This window comes from Sinocyclocheilus anshuiensis, unplaced genomic scaffold (assembly GCF_001515605.1).
Source record: "Sinocyclocheilus anshuiensis isolate Anshui unplaced genomic scaffold, SAMN03320099.WGS_v1.1 scaffold869, whole genome shotgun sequence".
NCBI classification, from domain to species: domain Eukaryota; kingdom Metazoa; phylum Chordata; class Actinopteri; order Cypriniformes; family Cyprinidae; genus Sinocyclocheilus; species Sinocyclocheilus anshuiensis.
Window position 1 is genome coordinate 1,333,276 of NW_015558630.1, and position 21,379 is coordinate 1,354,654.

A 21,379-nucleotide genomic window follows, 5' to 3' on the forward strand; every position below is an offset into this window, starting at 1 on the left:
ACACTGATTTCATATTAGTGATGATCATGTCAAGAATCGCATCACCTCTAGTGTTATTCTGGACAACCTGGCAAAGTTTATTATCCAAGCAGATATCCTGGACTCTGAGATGATTGAAATCTCCAAGTATGATGAGGCCAATATCTGGGTACTTAGTACGAAGCAGAGCAGATGAAGCTATTAAGTGCTCGATGAGTTTGTCCTGATACAATGATTGTGGCGGTGAATACACTACACACACAGCAATAGCAGATATATGCCATGGAAGTCTCGACGGTCTCACCTTCACCCACAGACATTCAAGATGATCAGGAACACTAATACAGGTTAAAGGATAAGATGGGACACTTTCTTTGATGACGTGTGGTTCGACATTTAGAAAATAAAGTGTATCCATCAATACCCAATAAATTCTCAGGCATGTGGGGGGTAAACCAAGTCTCTGAAATTGCAGCTACATCCACATGATTTTCCATCAAAATGGCTTGAAACTCATTAATCTTGTTTACAAGAGATCTAGGGTTCGTCATCAAAAGAGTTGGTAACATAGCATAATTAGTTGGCCTTTTGTGCTCTACTTTGACTTTAATCAAACTGGATTCAAATTTATCCCTGTTTCTCAGTCCAAACAAGCATGATGTTTTGTGACCGAATCTTCTGCCAACAATGGTCTAAATTGTATGCAAAATTTTCTTACCCCCTCTGCATCCTCTTTTCCTAGTTGGTGCCTGTGCAAGTCCTTCATTATATAAGATCTTTCTTAGCCGAGGGCTTGGTGGAGGAGCTGATTGCTTGAGACTCTTCAGGAATTCCATAGAATACTTCAATATGGGTTCCTTTTCTACCATTTTCAAAAAGGATGTTCCAGACTGTTCCAGCTTAGTACGTGAGAAAACTAAACTTCAGAAGCTCAAGTGGATGGTTGTTCTAAAAAAATATTTGACCATACATGCCATTTTCCCAGGACGCGTTCTGGGAAAATGGCACGTATGGTCACCCTATTCTTATCGGATTACAGGAATCACCTCTTGTTGCCCAAACGCATGAGGCAGCCATCTTGGGCACCAGATCGAAACATTTGACTAATTTTGGATTTTTTTGTGGGGAATTTGCTTATTGCTTCGAACCAAAAAGCAGTCATTCATATTACATTCTTCACATGTACACCCTTCGCTTTAATAAATTCATTATTTATCTAGAACTGCAAAGAATTGCTGTGTGAATACACTTTGTAGGTGCATGCAGTAATAACAGATTACTGATTAACCGATTACATTTATTGTAGATTAACTGATATTGGAGCATCTAAGAGTGAGAACAAAGGTGGACCTGAACAATCAAGAGTGTTTGTGTGGGTTTGTTGGGGGTTGATGTACAAAGAAAACTAATCAAGCAAAGGTCAACTGGGAGACATCCTGTGTGTCCTCATGGGAACTGAAAACTATTCCTCCCTGCTTTCTTTGGTCCTTTCATTCTCGCTTTTTGCATCCCACTCCAGCTACACTTGATCTGCTCTGTTTTACCCACATGTTTGATTTGAAGCCTGCAGCAATGTATTAATCTGACATGTGACTTCAGTGTGAACAAATTGCTTCCAGCACTCATTTGCTGCCAGGGTTACAATTTATATTCTTTCATAATGTGTCATTTAATTTCTATTGTGTCAAAACAAAGATTTCAGTCCCACTTCTCCAGCTTATACAATATTTCAATAGTTCTTGAAGGCAATTTGAAACCTACAGTACTTATTTCAAGTTTGTTTTGGATGTCATACTTGGAGATTCACTGTACTTGGGTAGCTGATTTCATCATCAGGATGACTATGTACAGTTCATTTCATTATATATTGTTTATTTCATCTGTGATTCGTTTGCATTTGTCCTCCATGCGCAATGCAAAAATATTTTCTAGTTATTCCATATTTTTCAGTTAAAATATCTAATAATCTTTGAAACAAGATCAGTTTAGGTGAAAAGCAACTTTTTAACTTTTTTTTTTTAAGTATAAACCATTTAAAACAAGCGAAAAAGTCTGTCAGTGCCGAAAGACAAAAACACTTATATTCAAAATGCAGTCTATTAAAACAACTCTTAAAATTACTTGAAGCAACAGTGCATAAAATATTGTCTTCTTTTAAGGATTTTTAGACATTTTTACTGGGAAACAAGCCAATTAAAAACTTTTTATTTATTTTTTTCAGTTCAATGAGGTTTGCCCTGGTTTGCCCTACATTTTCAATTCATTTATTGTTTCTGAATACAGATGCAGATGCTTTCACAGTCTACTGATTTCACAGTCCGACTTGTCCTTGGCCTGAATGGAAATAAAGTTTTCTTTCAATCAGATCTGGCTTTCAAACCATCCAAAATTCCTGGCGTCCCCACACAAACATGCAGATAAGAAATATTCCTGGCTCTCAGGGGAAAATGTGCAAAAAATGTGTGAATTTGAAAGATTTTGCCTCGTAAATCACAGTGGTTACCCAAGTTGACATTTTTATCTTGCTGTAATGTGTGGTGATGAGCATATCTGATCTCATTGTTAAGCCTGGTTGCAAACAGGCGGACTTGACAAACACTGGACATTCATCTTTGTCTCGAGGTGTTGACTTGCTCTGTGAAAGAGGGCAGATACACGTTTTAGGTGTATGAATGTGTTTACCCACACCTCCCTTAGAGCAGGGTAATGGATTGTTATTCCAGATGTTGTGATGTGCTTCTGTTTCTTTGACACTTCCATTGTTGTGCAAGTATTTCAAACCAACAGACATACCCTAACTAGCATCCATCGATGACTAGAGCTGCAACATCTAATTGTTAATGAAAATAATCAACAATGGATTTCATTATTGATTCATAAACATTAGTTAGGGTAGCACCAGGCTGTGAGGGATAGAAGTACAGTCAGTTCAGTGGATTGTACTGTTATTTCATGCTGAATGTTCCTACACGTCTTACCGAAAAAAGCTTTCAGTAGATAAAAAAGTTGAAAGTTGTGAAAATTACAGGATCTAGGACCTTTAACCAGTGCATGCCACTATAAAGGCTGTAAGTCTTTTCCCTCACAGCCTTATTTTTATCAGCATGAAAGTCAATATTGCGCCTAAACTGGTCTGTGACCTTTGCATGGCGCCCATTGAAACTCTATCAGTACTTTCACTTTGCAGTAGAGAAAAAATCAATTTCTATGGGCGGGAGGGAAATTACAGGATGGTCACAGAGCAAAAGAGAAAATGTTTAATGCTTCAAGGATGCTCATAAACAGTTTCATGACAGTTGTTATGCTGGGTGCTTGTGTTTAATGCGCTTGAGAGGTTTTTTTTCCCTGCATATAACTTTCACTTACTCATGCGAGTATCTAATTTTTGTAGTGAGTGAGTAAAAATACAAATACATGTACAGTATATGTGCCAAACACAGCACAACAGAGAAAAGTAGTGCAATAATGTTAACTATTTATTGTTGGACTTTAAATTTTGCTTTTAAATAAATGACATGCAATTAAAATCCTGCATGTAAAGCAAGTAATTATGTTTTTAAATAAGATTAGACTTGTGCCGGTATTCGGTAATGCGATATATCACGGGAATGAATATGCACGATATTGTTATCGTGGTCTCTTCAATTAATTGCAACATGAAAATTTGATACCGGCATATCCCTAAATAAGGTATACATGGCCGTTTAAAAATTTGGTGTCATTAAGAATTTTTTTTTTTTATGTTAATGTTTATGAAAGAAGTGTCTCACCAAGGCTGCATTTATTTGATCAAAACTATGGTAAAATCAGTAATATTGTAACATGCTATTTTTTTATTTTATTTAAAAAATCTAACTTATCCCTGTGCTGGCAAAGCTGAATTTTCAGTGTCACATGATCCTTCAGAAAAGATTCTAATAGGCTGATTTGGTGCTCAATAAACATTTCTTATCGTTATTCATGTTAAAAACAGTTGTGCTGCTTATTTTTTTTGTGGAAAGTGGGATAGATTTTTTTTCTGAATTCTTTAATGAATAGAAAGTTGAAAAGAACAGCATTTATTTGAAATAGAAATATTCTGTAACATTATGAATGTATTTACCGTCACCTTTAATCACTTTAATGCATCCTTGCTGAATAAAAGTTTAAATTTCTTAAAAAAAAGAAAATCTTACTGACCCCAAACTTTTGAATGGTAGTGTCAATGTGAAACGTCTCTTGAATTCACAGGAAAAGTGATGCTCCTGATCAGAGGAGTGAATGTGGATAACTGTGAAATGAATCAACCTGTAAGCAGGTGTAAAATCCCCGTTTACTTTCCACTGACTTGGACTTAAGCATCAGGACAGCTGCTAGCCTAGTGAGCACCATTGCAGCACATGAATGATTGAGGCCACAGATTTGAGCCTGGAAGGAGCTGCTTTGCTTCCTGTTGCCCTTCTCCAGAGAGGTCCTCGTAAGGGGCGAGGAGGCTTTTGGCACGTCAGCCACCCTCAACTCCTGGTGCTTTTACTTATCTCCTCCCTTCAGATGAAAGGAAGTGAGGAGGAACTGGCGTTTCAAAAAAGGGAAACAGTCCCCACATCTGGAAGCTCTTTTGGTCCCTTTCGCTGCCTCTCTTGCTCCAGATCCTCCAGCTTTGGGTCTGGAAGAAGTTAGCGGGGGTGTGCGTTGTGAAACTAGCTGTTGAAAAGGTACCCCAGAAAGATTTACTTTGGAGACTTGAGCTCCACCTCGGTGCACTCGCCCTCCCCCAAAGCCCTATGGCCCTTATTCGCTATCTCAATGGCCCAATGTTGGGGAGCTTGCACTTCCATTAATGGCTATTGCTTTCAGATGCTCATTTTCATCGAGTTGATCACCTGAGCTGTTTGCGTACTGTAGCTGATCAGTTCTCTTTAGGTATTCATTAGAATCTCTACAGGTTCCTCTGTTGTAAGGGCTGTCAAACATAATAGCCATGATTTAACTCTGTCTTCCTGAGTGATTCAGTTTCTTGAAGTTGCTGTTGGAATGTGCTCTATTATGTAATGAAATATAAGTTTAATTTGAAACCATTTTGTTTTCGTTTTGTGTTAAATATCTGATTGCATTTTTAAAGCATCTTTATGCTCAATTTGGGCATCGTTTCTAAAATGAAACTAGACTGAGAAGTTTAAGAGCTTCTAAACAGAAAGAATAAAGTATAACATTGACTAAATTTATAAATACACACTGCAATTCAAAAGTTTGGAGTCAGTAGAAAGAAAAAAAGTTTTTGAAATAAGTATTTTATGCTCACCAAGGCTGCATTTATTTGATTAAAAATACAAAATACAGTAATTATATTGAAATATTACAATAATTCAACTTTGTATTTTAATATATTTTCAAATGTAATTTGTAATGTATTCCTGTGATGGCAAAGCTTAATTTTCAGTAGCCATTGCTCCAGTCTTCAGTATCACATGACCCTTCTGAAATAATTCTAATATGCTGATTTTGTGCTTTGGTGAAACATTTCATATAATTATAAATGTTGAAAACAGTTGAGCTGCTTAATATTTTTGTGGAAACTGTTAGATTTTTACAGAATTCTTTAATTAAAATTTAATTAAAAAAATTGACATAGAAATCTTTTGTGAATTAGAAATGTGTTTACTGGGTTTTTTAATCAATTAAATGTATCCTTCCTGTATTAAAATAGTATTTTACAAATCTTACTGACCCCAAACTTTTGAACGGTACTGTATGCTTTTATTTATTGAACATTAGTTTTTAACTTGAATTGCAATATTTCAAATGGTTTATAAAATAATGTGTTTGACTGATGAGGCTCTCACAGCTGCATGATTTATCCAATCTACAGGAATATTGATTGATATGAGCCAAAATAGGATATTAATGACATTAATCTTCTGTGGAACACAAAATAAAATGTTTTGAAATGTGTCTGTGTTTTCTTGCCCATAAAATGAAAGTCATTGTTGTCCAGTGGATCCCAATGACTTACATTGTATGGACAAAAACAGTTGAAATATTCTCCAAATGTCGCCTTTGGTGTTCCACAAAAGGTTTAAAATGACATGAGGGTGAATAAATGATGAACATGATGAACCAGGTGGTTCTAAAAGATTTGAGCAGAACTTTTTGAGAACCACTGCCATAGTTCGTAGCGCTACATTATTTGGGCAAGGAACCAATGGGAATCACCAATCAGGTAACTGGGCTTCCATTGTGTTTAACGTTACACATTGGCCAGGCTTAATTTCCTTACCACAGAGCGGCTGACCCGGTCATGACTTGTGGAGCCTGCATTATCTGTCAGTGGCCAATTTACATTGGGGGATTGAGGAAGGAGTCCAGTTTCACAGCCAGGCAAGCCTCCTTTCACAAGGGCTCATCAGATGGAACCTCAATAGCCCCGTCATATAGACCAGGCCAAATTGTTCAACCTTGAGATCCCTTCTTTCTTTATAACCCTTGTTTTTCAAAACCACTAAAAAGCAGAATATTACAAGGCCAGACAAAATGTTAAGTCATAACAGCACAGCGACTTTTCGGGACCTTGTAGTTGTGTCACCCTACATGCACGGCAAGATTTTTGGCGTCTGGATGACACCGAGGTGAAACATTGTCACAGAGCAGGAAATTCCTCTGTTCAAGCTTTTAGCATGCATGGAATGTTTGACGAAGCAGAACCGAGGCTTTCAGAAATGTAAGACCTTTAGCGTGGCTCTCAGATCACTGCGGTGGACTAAGTGTTTTAAGAGCTCCATTGACGTGGATCGCTAAGCAATTCTCCCCAAGGGAACATACGTCCTGCTTCCAGAGGGAGCCGTTGAAAAATCAAGACACTAATTTTCCTGTTTTTGTCAGGCTTATTGGAACCATGCTGGAAGATTGTTTGCAGTATAATTCTCATTACTGTATTCTTCTTCCGCACCAATCACACAGTGGATTGTTGCAGGCTTCTGTAACCTGCAGCACCAGGGTTTTGTTTATCCAGCTGATTAAAATCTTTCTGCCATTAGATGTCAAGCTTTGATGGATCTGAATTGTGATAAAAAGCACTTTGGATGCATAGAAAGTAAACATCTGATACTTTTTTTCTGTGTACAAAGGGCATGTGCCTTGGTGATATCACAGGGGAAAGTTAAAATGTGGTATAAAAATTAGCAGGTATTAACTATTTCTTCTTGAACAGTTTCAGATCTAGCGATCGTGCAGGCTTAAGTATAAAGTTTATAGCTCAGGTGGTCGACTTTCCTAGTATCTGAAGTAATGAGTTTTGTGGCTCGGTGAATTTTAATTGTCTGATCGCATGAAAGGCTGTGGAAAAAGATGTGGAGTGCCAGATGACAGAATCACTTTTTTTTTCCCCTGAAAACTTCAGCTTTGGGTGTTTCTTGGTTTCAGGCCGTTCACGTATCCAGCGGTTGGCTGAAAACACCGTCTATTTCCGTAGGAGACTGCGGGAGATGGGATTCATCATCTATGGCAACAATGACTCACCTGTGGTACCCATGATGCTCTACATGCCCGCCAAAATCGGGTTAGTCTTTTTTTCTCTCTTTTTTCAATCTCTCAGTATACTAATACATACTAATATCCTACATATTAAAGAAGTAGTTCACACAAAAATCCCATATACAAAAATGGAAAAAAAAAAAAACATGTTCAGGTACTTTGTTCAATGAAACACAAAATGAGCAAATCTGAATGATTTCTGACTCCATGTTTTCCAAAAATGGCAGTACATATTATGTAGTGACATCTGTCAAGCTCTAAAACGCTCGTGAAATCATAATAAATGTTTATAATAAGTGTGTACAGCTTATGCACTATATTCCAAGTGTTTCAAAGCCTCATGATAGCTTTGTGTGAGGAACAAGCCAAAATTTAAGTAACGTGTTCATGCAATTCAGTATGCAGCTCTGAAAATCAAATGAAATGTATGATTTGAACTGAGTCAATGATTTGAATTTAAGTCTGTTCCTCAAACTTCCAAAGACAAAGAATATAGTGCACAAGTCGTATGCACTATTTTGCTAGTACTTTATTCATCCTCTTCAACATTCTCCCTTTGTGTTCCAGTGTTATTTTAGTATTATTTATATACCATTTTAGGATTTATTAATATTTTGTATTAGCTTATATTTTTATATGTTCAGTTTTCATTATAATTTTAATGCGCTTTTTAGACTAATTTTAAGATTTGCGACTCACAATTATAAGAGCAAGTAAGATGTTAAAAGTGGTTTACATTTCTGTAGCAAAAACAGCATTTAGTTTTAGTTAAGGTTTTAGTATTTTCTGTGCTTTTGTCATTTCATTTTTTTTTTAATTCTCATAGCTCTAATTCATTTTTATTTTTATTTTATTTCAAGTTTCAAAAACTTGGTTTCAGTTAGATACCAGGACAACATTTCAAATTTTTGCTGTATTTTTAAAGTTTTTTTTTTTTTTATCTAATATTTATATTTTATTTTATTTCACCCTTATTTCAATTACCAAAAAAAAACGATTTCAATTTTTATTTTAAATGCATACTAGTTTAAAATGACATGAGGGTGAATAAATAATGACTGAATTTCCATTTGTAGGTGAAGTAATATTCTTGAAGAAAAATTTCTTGTTTAACAAGGTTCAGGTCTTTAAACGTCCAAATAAATCCAAATGGATTACACTAATAATAGTTTCTTAATAGTGCCTCATAATAGAACAAAAACAAGCGCATAATGGAAAGCTTAGTTTGGAAAGAACTTCTTGAAAATTGATGAGGCTGTGTCTGTGTTTCCAGGGCGTTTGGTCGGGAGATGTTGAAGAGAAATATTGGAGTAGTGGTGGTGGGCTTCCCAGCCACGCCGATCATAGAGTCCAGAGCCCGCTTCTGTATCTCTGCGGCCCACACCAAGGAAATGCTGGACAGGGTAACTACTCGTTTTCTCGCCACAGCGAGTACATCCAGTAATTTACATCACTTCAAAGCAGCATTGTACCCTTTTTACTAGACTTTGTTTCTCATGCCATACATTTTAGTGTTTACAATGGAATATGTTGACTTAATTGAAAAAACTATGAGCTTTGATGACATACTGATGTTAAAGTCGATGTACAGAGAGCCCCATAGGGTGAGTTTAAATTGAATCAAAGTTTTAAATCAGTTCATTGAGCTTACCAAATCTAATTGCAGTTTTTTACAGTGTGAATGTATCGTGAATATTGAATAGATTGATCCGCCCTAGTGCATATAGTCTTACATTTCTTTGAAAAATTAACAAGTTGACATTAATAATTGACATTTTGTGCATTTCATGGAAACTTGAACCAGAAATCTGCATGGAATCAATTGCAGTATAAATAATTCAACTAGCATTGCCATGACTGTATTATATCAAACTTTTAAAGTACTGCATGGTAGGTGGCAGCTGCTTCTCAGCATTAGCATGTTATGACTTACATGTGTAACCATGAAAGTAATGGAGCATGCTGATTGTTTTCAGGCGCTGGATGTGATCAGTGAAGTAGGCGATCTGTTGCAGCTGAAGTATTCGCGGCACAAAGTTCTTCCCTCGCTGGACCGGCCCTTTGACGAGACCACATATGAAGAGAACGAAGAGTGACATACTTCCTATCTGAACCAAATGTGCACTGCTCATCTTCTGCTCTCCAAAAGGAAGCAATGAACCACTTAATAAATAGATCTTTTTTTAAACGTAGGTATATCATCTTTATTTTAATACATGAAGCTCTGAGCGACCAAACACTGATGCTTTTAAAAAAAGAAATGCTTTCTTTTGACACTTCCCCGTTTCCTCTACTGCATTTGTCACCTCAGTTTCGTTTTGACGTGAGGTTTGGGGTCTGTTTTTAACTCGTTGTGGCATTCGTTTAGGGAAATAAATATTTAGATTTTTCTCTGCCAGTCACAGGAGGCTTTGAGCTGCTTGTGTACTTGCTAAAGCCTTATGTCACTGCAGCCATCAAAACCGTTTTTGTGTACAAAAACCATTGAGACTTTTTTTTTCTCTAGTAAGTGAGAACAGACTAGCGAACCCATAATTCTGAGGATCCTGACCTATGAAAGGAATTACAGGTTCTTCTTATTGCATTGTCATTACATTCACTGTGTTGCATAAATCAAACTCCAAAACCTCCACAACTTGGCTCTCTAGCTGTTGTTGTTTCCACAGATTTTGACTTGGGGCCAGCTCTGGTGTCTTACTTCAATCTGGCTATGGTTTTTGTTATGTTACCAGGATATTTATTTTTTCATTGAGATACCAATCGTGGAGGGTGAAGTTGGTTATATCTGAGGGAAGTCTAGGTAGAAACATGCATACTTACCAAATTTTCACCTCTGAGGAAACTTGGATGCTGATTATATGCATTATCTCCAAAGCTACAGCGCAAGTTGTGCGGTAGGATTCCAAAACCTTGTAGAAACTGCAACTTTAAAAGAATCATTCACCCAAAAATGAACATTTCCAGAAAGTTTACTCGCTGTCAGGCCATCCAAGATGTAGATTATTTTTTTTTTCTTTTTTCGATTTGATGAAATGTAGCATATCACCTGCTCACTAATGGATCCTCTGCCGTGAATGGGTGCCGTCAGAATGAGAGTTCAAACAGCTGATTAAAATCATTCACCCAAAAATGAACATTTCCAAAAAGTTTACTCGCTGTCAGGCCATCCAAGATGTAGATTAGTTTTTTTTTTTCTTTTTTCGATTTGATGAAATGTAGCATATCACCTGCTCACTAATGGATCCTCTGCAGTGAATGGGTGCCATCACAATGAGAGTCCAAACAGCTGATAAAAACATCACAGTAATCCACGAGTAACCCACATGACTCCAGTCCATCAATTATTGTTTTATGAAGTGAAAAGCGGTGTGTTTGTAAGAAATCAATCAAGCCATTTTAACTTTAAACCATCACTTCCAGCTAAAATACGAGTCCTCTATCCATAATAACCTCCAGTGTAAAAGTCCATTCCCTGTTGTCCTCTCACATCAAAATCCACCAACATATTTGTTTAGAACTGTTTTGGATTGATTTTGCTTAAAAGCTGCTTGATCTGTGCATATTTTTCAATATTTTTGAAATATTGAAAGCAATATTATGGATAGAAGACGTATATTTTAGCTGGAAGCAGCCATTTGAAGTTATAACATCTTATTGATGAATATATTACAAACATGCAGTTTTTCGATCCACAAGGCATTATTGATGGACTGAAGTTGTGTGGATTGCTTGTGGATTACTGTGATGTTTTTATCGGCTGTTTGGATTCTCGTTCTGATGGCACCCATTCACTGCAGATGATCCATTGGGGAGCAATTGATTTAATGCAAAATTTCTCCAAATCTGTGAGAGATGGCCCCTCAGGAGTAAATTTTCAGCCAGTTTTAATTGTTGGATGATCTATTTCGTGACATGCAACCTCTGAAAACTATTTTAATAGTGACTTATTAGTGTATGAGTGCAATGGCATGAATAACTAATAAGTTTGCTCTTTCTCAAGAGTTTTCATTCTGTAGTTTTATAAGCTTTCCTCAATGTTGATAGAAGTTTGTTGTCTTATGATTTCCAAAGTCTTTTAAAACTCTTTTCAGCATTCATAAAAGGAGCTTTGTTATGTATATGGTTCTTTAATGTACATATTTATTTATTATTCATGTTCCATATCTTTTATTGTTTGGAGAAGTGTACTTTAATCATCAACGGCAGCTCCAGATATCCTCTTATATGCACATGCATGATGTGCATGCTCTCAGTGCACATACTACTGATGAGTATTTTTATATCATTTTAATATTCCCAGCAAAGCATGTGGGATGTAATCACTGAATCTGCTGGTTTATGACATTTTAAAGGTGCTGAACCGTACACTCTATGTTCTGTTTTGTGGCTTCTGTTGCTTTGGTCCTGTGGGGTAGTACAAGTCTTTTACAACATCAAAATCCAGGGATATTTCTTTTTAACCATTTTTTTTACCTGCGTTCCTTTATATTTAACCAGAGGAGAAACTACACGGAGTGAGAGATGTTTTAAAATAGCAAAGGATGGAAACAATCATATATATAAAAACTGACATTTAAGAAAGATTAATCCAACTATAAAGACTTCTTGTTCATATAAAACACATGCTTTACCAGTACATTCACTGTATGTGTTCTAATATGACTTGGACTTTGCTGACTGTAGTGCATACTGTTTTTAAGACCTGATTTTGAATCAAAGTACACTGTGGGCTTCATCAGTTCAAGAGTTGTTTCACTCCTAAGGAAATTAAATTACTATGACTAAATGTATCGTTAAGGTCTTTTGTGTCTTTTTCTCACTTTATACTTTGCACATTTCTATACGGTCCTGACTCGCTTCATAATTAAATTATATTGGTAATCCAGTGGCTGCTAGATTACAAATGCAATAGTTTTGAATTAATACCTCAGAGGACTTCATATTAATGACCAAGACCACATTAGAGGAAACATACTGTACATATTAAGCTTCTTAGAACTAATCATTGGCAAAGCTTCAATTTATACAATTCACAAGATAATTAAAATATTTTATAATATATATATTTTTTTAAATTATTCACTGCTGTATAAAAATACATTTATTTTATACAGTACAGTTTTTGAAATCGTTTATAAAATTTATATGTTTGATATACTTGGCAAGATTTTTTTTACTCTGTTGAAAGTCTTATTCTCAGCAAGGCTACATTTATTTGCTCACAAATACAATAAAAACGTAATCTAACAAAAGTAATTTTGTGAAATATTATTACATATTAAAAAAGTTTATTATATTTTCAAATGTGATTTATTTTCGTGGTGACAAAGAAGAATTTTTAGCAGCAATTATTCCAGTCTTCAGTGTCACATGATCCTTCAGAAATCATTCTAATATGCTGATATGGTGCTCAAGCAACAATTCTTATTATTATCAATGTTGAAAACAGTTGTGCTGCTTTTTTATTTTATTTTCTTTTTTTGTGTGGAAACCTAGAAACATTTTTTAGCATTTATTTGAAACATAAATATTTTATAACAAATAAATTACTCAATTAAATCAATTTAATGCATCCTTGCCGAATAAAAGCATTTCTAAAGTAGTGTATACAGATCTAAAATAAATAACATACATTTTAAAATAATATGGACCAAACATAATGCCTTAAATAAGCCAAAACATTTCTCTTCACTGGATCTCATGAGGATGTTATACCCCGCGCAGCTCCAGCTTTCATGCTTCAGTCATTCATTCATTCAGTCAGGCAGTCAAAGTGGGGTTTATGAACCCCTCCTCCAGAGACGTCACACAAGCGGAGGGAGATGAATGTCACCTCCAGCCAGTGAATTACTGAGGGCATTTCACCACAGTACCTGCATGAGGTGTAGACTTCTGTGTGCACGAGTCAGGAGCGCATCATAGCTCTGCATTCACGGGCAGTGAGGATACGAGCGCTGCGTTGATCGTCTTGGACCTTCAGATGCTCAGTGCGCACTGAGCTCCGTGCGACGCTTGTTTGAGGAGCTCTCCACCGCAGAATCACACTCAAACACCGTTCTTCATTTATTTCCACTGGATAGAGGCAAACTCTATACACTTGGAAGATCACCTGAAGAAATCCGAGAGGGATATTAAAAGTTTGGAAACTGCTGAAATGCGTTTGGAGACCAAGAACCTCTCAGAGTCAGAAGATCTGAGGGACACGCGGACATGAGGGTTGTTCTGTTGCTCACTGAGAATTTGCTTTACATGTTTAATGCCTAATGCATTTCTGACGTTTTAGATGAATTGGTTTTATATGAGAGATGGGCATACATGCAAAGAAAGAGACATAAAAGAACCTTGGAATTGAAGAGGGTTGAGTGCCGTTCATAGAAGCTCATCAAAAGTCGTGCACGATAGCAAAATCATAGTAAAAACTGTCCTTATTATTATTTTTCAAGTCATGCTGATTCGAAGCCAAGCTTTACGGTGGGCAGTTTTCTTGACACTTTGTCTTCTGTTGGTGAAGGGGTTCCCTGCAAAAAGACGAAGAGCAAATCACATCAAGAGCAAGAGTGAAACATCTCTAGAGGTAGGATTTCTTCAATAATTAATTAGCAAATTTTTTTTAGATAATTTTATTTTACAGCAACAACAGAGTTGATACATATCTAAATTAATATCTTATAATTCCTACCTATTAATTTGTCAGAAAATCCCAAATAATTGCTAATGTCATAAAACATAAAATGGTAAGACCTAAAAGGTCTAAAAGTACATCTGCAGGTACATGGAATAGTTAATGTTTCCGATTCTATGACCATCTTGGTCAGTGATGTGCAGAAAATTAACATTGTCACCTGATCTGGTTTTTTAACCAATAGGAGCTAATTGTCACACTGGGTAAGATGTCACATCCAATAACTATACCATCCATTCAAACAAATGTGTGGTTTATCTATATATTTTAACTGGAAGGAGAACCGTTTTCTCAAGACAAAGATATTTGTCATAAAATTATCACATGTTGTAAAAGGATACATTTATGTATTACAATATTTGTTGGCCAAAGCAGTGATTTGATATTCATTGTGACAACTAGCTTTACCAGTCTTTACCATGCTGCAGAACGCACTGAATTCAAATGAGTTTTCATAGAGCTGCAGCAGGTGTCAGACAGGTAGGAATCTTTTTACATGTCATATCATATTCAGAAAGAACCAGGATAAAGTTTATTAGAGGTCAAACACACTGAAAATACAGTTTCCATAGTTAAAGTGTGCTTAATGCCTGGAATGGCGGGCTGGTTAATTTGCCCCATCTGTTAAATAATAAACCACAGTTTAATGTTCATGGGTTGTTTTGGGTATTTAATTCATTCATTTCTCCTTCAGCAGAGAAGTGAGGTCACACTGAATCCAGGGTTATGCTGTGACTTTTTTTCATGGATCAGCTTTATGGAGTGTTAACTCAGAGAGGAAATGCAAACCTACCCCAGGCTACCTTTTAATAGTCATTTCCCCTCTGAAAATAATTTCGAATACAAGTCCACTATCCTAGACGTAATACTAAGGCTCCTCTTGCATGTGCACATGAATCGATCTATATAGTAGATACTCGACTCACTATACGCACAACCTGAGCAGGGGGTTAAGAACACGTTTTGCTCAAGGGTGCGAAGACCTGACAGAAAGTAGACCGGTAAGTGGCGATACTCAGGTGATACAAGACCGTCTTTGTGCGCTGTGTGAAAACATCATGTCTCCCCCACCTTTTAAGCCAATTGGGAAAGATGTTTTTATTAAAATAGCCACCAGGGTTCATGCAGACATGGGAGGGCCATTGTTTCCCCTTTGTAACCGGACGTCTTTGCTTCACACAAAATACTGACACTTACTAATCAAAACAGCCAGCTGGAATCCGATACGCCACGCTCAGAGAAATCTCATAGGAGTTCAGCGGCCTTGGTGCTATAATTGATAAGCCCAATAATCACAGGGCACTTCCTCTCCTCAAGCCCAAGCAGACACCAATTCCACAAATGACGCCAAATTCTTGAGCCCCGCTTGGAAGCTTATGTTGCCGTTTCTTAGCATTGTGTCGGATGACTCAGGTGCGGAAAGCTCTCAGATGTCCAGTGCTCTAATTGAGGTTAAGCTGAAACTATAAACCATAATCTGTTTGAAAGTATATAACGAATGCTTTGGTAGAAGAAGCTATATTCAGAATTTAATGAAGAAACACCAGAACACACACACCAGCTTGAGAGTAGAAATAGATTTAATAACGTGCCTGCATGTTGCTGAGTACATACTATTTTTTAGATCTTGGCCCTACAAAACATGTTGTGCAGATCTGATTATAAACATCTGAAGCTTGTAAAAGAAAAGATACGTATCCAATCTGCCTTTTTTCAGTTTATAACATTAATATAGTTGGTATGAAGATGTACAGTACCACTGGTACATTTGGTACAAGTTGGTTATCAAGTGTCAACAGGAATTCTAGTGGGATGGGATTAATGAGGCTTACATGATGTTAATGAAGAGTTTTTGACACAAGCCATCTGAGAGAAGCCAGACATGGATGTGTGTGGGATATATCCATCTAGGTGCTCTAACCTTGAGTTTCACTTGCTGCGCTCAAAAATGTTTGAGTAAGTTTTAAATAAGAAATATTACGTCAGAATGTGAGATATAAAGTCATAACTATGTAAAAGTAAAAATGCAATCATAAGATAAAGTATGAAGTATACAATGTAAGATATGCAGCGTCAACCAGGGTTATGCTGTGACTTTTTTTCATGGATCAGCTTTATGGAGTGTTAACTCAGAGAGGAAATGCAAACCTACCCCAGGCTACCTTTTAATAGTCATTTCCCCTCTGAAAATAATTTCGAATACAAGTCCACTATCCTAGACGTAATACTAAGGCTCCTCTTGCATGTGCACATGAATCGATCTATATAGTAGATACTCGACTCACTATACGCACAACCTGAGCAGGGGGTTAAGAACACGTTTTGCTCAAGGGTGCGAAGACCTGACAGAAAGTAGACCGGTAAGTGGCGATACTCAGGTGATACAAGACCGTCTTTGTGCGCTGTGTGAAAACATCATGTCTCCCCCACCTTTTAAGCCAATTGGGAAAGATGTTTTTATTAAAATAGCCACCAGGGTTCATGCAGACATGGGAGGGCCATTGTTTCCCCTTTGTAACCGGACGTCTTTGCTTCACACAAAATACTGACACTTACTAATCAAAACAGCCAGCTGGAATCCGATACGCCACGCTCAGAGAAATCTCATAGGAGTTCAGCGGCCTTGGTGCTATAATTGATAAGCCCAATAATCACAGGGCACTTCCTCTCCTCAAGCCCAAGCAGACACCAATTCCACAAATGACGCCAAATTCTTGAGCCCCGCTTGGAAGCTTATGTTGCCGTTTCTTAGCATTGTGTCGGATGACTCAGGTGCGGAAAGCTCTCAGATGTCCAGTGCTCTAATTGAGGTTAAGCTGAAACTATAAACCATAATCTGTTTGAAAGTATATAACGAATGCTTTGGTAGAAGAAGCTATATTCAGAATTTAATGAAGAAACACCAGAACACACACACCAGCTTGAGAGTAGAAATAGATTTAATAACGTGCCTGCATGTTGCTGAGTACATACTATTTTTTAGATCTTGGCCCTACAAAACATGTTGTGCAGATCTGATTATAAACATCTGAAGCTTGTAAAAGAAAAGATACGTATCCAATCTGCCTTTTTTCAGTTTATAACATTAATATAGTTGGTATGAAGATGTACAGTACCACTGGTACATTTGGTACAAGTTGGTTATCAAGTGTCAACAGGAATTCTAGTGGGATGGGATTAATGAGGCTTACATGATGTTAATGAAGAGTTTTTGACACAAGCCATCTGAGAGAAGCCAGACATGGATGTGTGTGGGATATATCCATCTAGGTGCTCTAACCTTGAGTTTCACTTGCTGCGCTCAAAAATGTTTGAGTAAGTTTTAAATAAGAAATATTACGTCAGAATGTGAGATATAAAGTCATAACTATGTAAAAGTAAAAATGCAATCATAAGATAAAGTATGAAGTATACAATGTAAGATATGCAGCGTCAACTGTGAGAAATTAAGTTGCGATTACAAGAAATTAAGTCACAAATGTGAGATATGAAGTCACAATTATGAGAAAAAGTTGCAATTGTTAGATGTAAAGTTGCAATTATATATGAAATTGCAGTTCTAAGAAATAAAGTTGTAATTGTGATGGATTAAGTCACAGTTATGAGAAATAAAGTTGCAGTTATGAGAAATACATTTGCAGTTTGAGAAACAAAGTTGCAATTGTGATGTAAAGTCAAAATTTTAAGAAATAAAGTTATAATTTTGGGGAAAAAAAGTTTAAATTCTAAGAAATAAAGTCAATTTTGAGAAACAAAGTTGCAATTATAAGGAAAGTTGCAGTTGTGAGCCACAGTATGATGTTAAAGTTGTGGGATATAAAGTCACAATTCCAAAAATAAAGTCACAATTACCTTTTTATTTTTTCACACTGAAACAGAAATGAGCTTCCATAGTTTTAAATGCATGACACACCGACAAGGAATAAGGAATTCTGACAGTGTGATTAATCCTTGGCTCAAAGAAAAACTTGCTTTTCCCTCTTTTTTTGAAAGAGAATAATCAAATCCATCCATTTTATTGAATTATGAACAAGCCGCTCAGTTTTCCGTTGCTAATGCGTCCCATTTGCTTTCTTTCTAAGCGGTCAGAGGTAATGCTTTGTGAGGGTGTTGGGGAAATCAGACTCTGAATGTTTCATGTGCTCTGGGACTCTGTTGCCTCTCCAGCTTCAGTGCCCTGATGCCCTTGTTGTGGTGGCACCTCTGCTCCAGCATATTCAGCTCAAAGCATCCCGAGACCATGTGTGTGTGGTATTTATTTTGGCAGGGGCGTATTCGTTTATTCTCTTAGGTCTCCGTGCCCGTCCAGATGGCACGTCCTATAAAACACAATAACTGTTTGTGAGGAGAGAAGATAACACATGGTACATTAATGCTGTTGAGGCATGCCAAAAGAATCAGATTGTAACATGGTGGTATGCTGGAAGAAAAAATATAGAGAAAGAACAACATAAAGGCATGAGGACAATGATCGTCTCTGCCAGGATCTGGGCAGAATTCCATCCTTACCATGTCACTCTGCTCACGAGTGGCCTTGCTGTCTTGCCTCTCCTGTTTCTGTTGGCCCTCTTTGTGGTGAGTCAGGAATTCTGGCTCCGGGGACATGGTTGTTGCGAGCTGCTTTGCGGCACAGGAAAGTATTCTTTAAAGTTTATTTTCTCATATTTACCTGTAGCACTCATGTGAAATCATAGCCATCCTTTTCGTCTCAGCTGGTGGGTAAGCAGTTTCACCCATGTAAAGAAAGATTAATACAAACGGCAACGCTGAGTGAGGAGCTTATCTTGGCATGACTATTTCTCAGAGGTTTGATTATAGAATGATTGAAGGGAACAGTATGAAAGATCTCTGGAAGGCGCACAAAGTGAGGAAACACTCGAAATCCTTCATTGCGCTCACTACAGGCAGACAGAGAAAACGTTGTGGATGGTAACATCTCATTGGTTTTCACAGGACTGTAAAAAATGGACAGTAGTTCCCAACTGCACTCTGACTGTGCACTTCCTAGAGATTCATTTAGCTGACACATTCATTCTGCTCCAAATCCTAGTAAGTAACGGCACTAACAAAATTTAAAATAGAAACAATAGATTACAATGGAAAATTCACATGCAGATAACCATATACAGTATATCTAAGTACTTGTTTTTCTTCATTCAGTGATGAAAATACCAATATGATTTGAGCTTCGAGTCACGTGTTAGTGGTTTTTTTTATTTTATTTTTTGATGGCAAGGAAGGCACTGCCAGTCAAACGCCAATAATACAGGATGGGGAGTAAAATGGTCAGTACATTCATTTATACAACAAAACTTTATTGTTAATATGTACCTTAAATTAGACATTTCATATGAACAACCAGTCAGTAAATAAACGGATGTAAGTCTCATGAAAGTCGAGACACACTGTAGTAGTATAGTTATCGTCCTTTGTGTGAAAAGCTTTAACATTCTCAGTTCAGTTCAAATCAGACGTTTCTGTAAAATGACTCATGGTTTAGTGAGTCAATAAACTAGTAACAGCTCTGAATGATTCACTGACTCTATAATATAATCAGTTCATAGTAGTCATTTGTTCGCATTGGACATCACCGTTCGCGAGTCAATAATGAGTCAATATTTACAGTGTTGACCCTTGTTCTTCATAACCTCTGCTATTCGTTTTGGCATGCTGGATATTAGCTTCTGGGCCAAAACCTGACTGATGGTGATCCATTCTTGCCTTATTAGTTCTCGGAGTTGATCACAATTTGTGGGCTTCTGCTTGTCCACTCACCTTTTGAGGACTGACCACAGGTTCTCTATGGGATTGAGATCCGGGGAGTTGCCTGGCCACGGATCCAAAATTTCAATGTAATGATCTTCGAACTACTTCTTTATCACTCTTGCTTTGTGACATGGTGCTCCATCATGCTGGAAAATGCACAGATCACCACCAAATTCCTCATGGATCGTTGGAAGAAGTCGCTCTTGCAGGACGTTTTGATACCATTCTTTATTCATGGCAGTGTTTTTGGGCAGAATTATGAGAGAGCCCACTCCCTTGGTTGAAAAGGAACCCCACACATGGATGGTCTCAGGATGCTTCACTGTTGGCACAACACAGGGCTCATGGTAGCGTTCACCTTCCAGATGTCCCAAACAGTCAGAAGGGATCAGAGAAAATAACTTTGCACCAGTCTTCTGTGGTCCAATCCTTGTACTTCCTGCAGAATTTCAGTCTGTCCTTGATGTTTTTCTTGGAGAGAATTGGCTTCTTTGCTGCCCTTCTTGACACCAGGCCGTTGTCCAAAAGTCTTAGCCTTAAAGCTGGTCATGTTGTGTCAGGATCAAAAAACAGTGAAATTAGTTTTTTTTTGTGAAAAGTAAATTTTTTGGCCAATGAAGCTTTTAGCAATTTAAAATGCATCTGATCTACACAAAACACAAAATTTATGTCACTGCCAAAACTTTTGGCCATGACTGTAAACTATTTTCGCACATTTTGTTTTATGACGCATGATGACCATTTCTGTCTGTAGCTGTGCGTTGGGAACAGCGTTTGCATCGAGGGAACAGTTGTTTATCACAACACATTTATGTAAATGTATTTCCACTTATCAAAAAAGGTCCCTGTGTTGAACAAATTCCAATGAAAATCATAAAATACTGAATTCAAATAGAAACGCTTGTCGTTTGGATGCTAATAATTGTTTACGAATCATTAAAGAAGGTTCCTTTCCTTCTCCCCACCCCATGTGAACTTCATTAGAGCCAGGGTGAAGTTTATCGTCTGGAGCAGAGGACATCTGTGTTGCGTGTGGAAGAGACACAAGCAGTGAAGTGAGACAAGGCAGGCCACGCATGATCAGTAGAGAGAGGCTTTGATCAGACAGACCCAACTCCCCCTCTCTCCTCTGCTGCGTCAGAAGGGAACATTGGGACCATCAAACCAAGTCTCTAGACGAAGAAGAGCAGGAATACCAAATGTTGAAATGCACCAAGGTGATTTGAATCTGTGAGGATCTGAGATGGAGATTTGAAAGTAAGGGAGTTATAGTGTTGGTTATAGAGAATGCTTGCAGAATGATGTGGCCATGATGAGGACATGTGTGTCTCTTGCTTTCTGATTTATGCTTGTGTATGTTGCTGTTCTTTTGAAGTCTCTGGTGGCTTATAGACATGGCCTCTACAAGAACTCTTTGAAGCGCAGCATGACCCAAAATGTAAA

General features: G+C 37.3%; 2 protein-coding genes across 2 annotated transcripts in view; both read left to right on the forward strand.

Moving 5' to 3' along the window:
* LOC107680801 (serine palmitoyltransferase 2-like) overlaps positions 1-9,676 on the forward strand; it is a 26,224-nt gene extending 16,548 nt beyond the window's left edge. Inside the window, exons 10-12 of the mRNA XM_016476851.1 lie at positions 7,378-7,513; positions 8,762-8,891; positions 9,465-9,676. Coding sequence (XP_016332337.1) covers positions 7,378-7,513; positions 8,762-8,891; positions 9,465-9,584 — 386 coding nt within the window. The 3' untranslated portion in view covers positions 9,585-9,676. The remainder of the gene's footprint in view (positions 1-7,377; positions 7,514-8,761; positions 8,892-9,464) is intronic.
* A 4,257-nt stretch (positions 9,677-13,933) lies between these two features.
* Positions 13,934-21,379, forward strand: part of LOC107680790 (isthmin-2-like) — a 21,030-nt gene continuing 13,584 nt past the window's right edge. The window contains exon 1 of the mRNA XM_016476837.1: positions 13,934-14,062. Within this exon, the coding sequence (XP_016332323.1) occupies positions 13,934-14,062 (129 nt within the window). The remainder of the gene's footprint in view (positions 14,063-21,379) is intronic.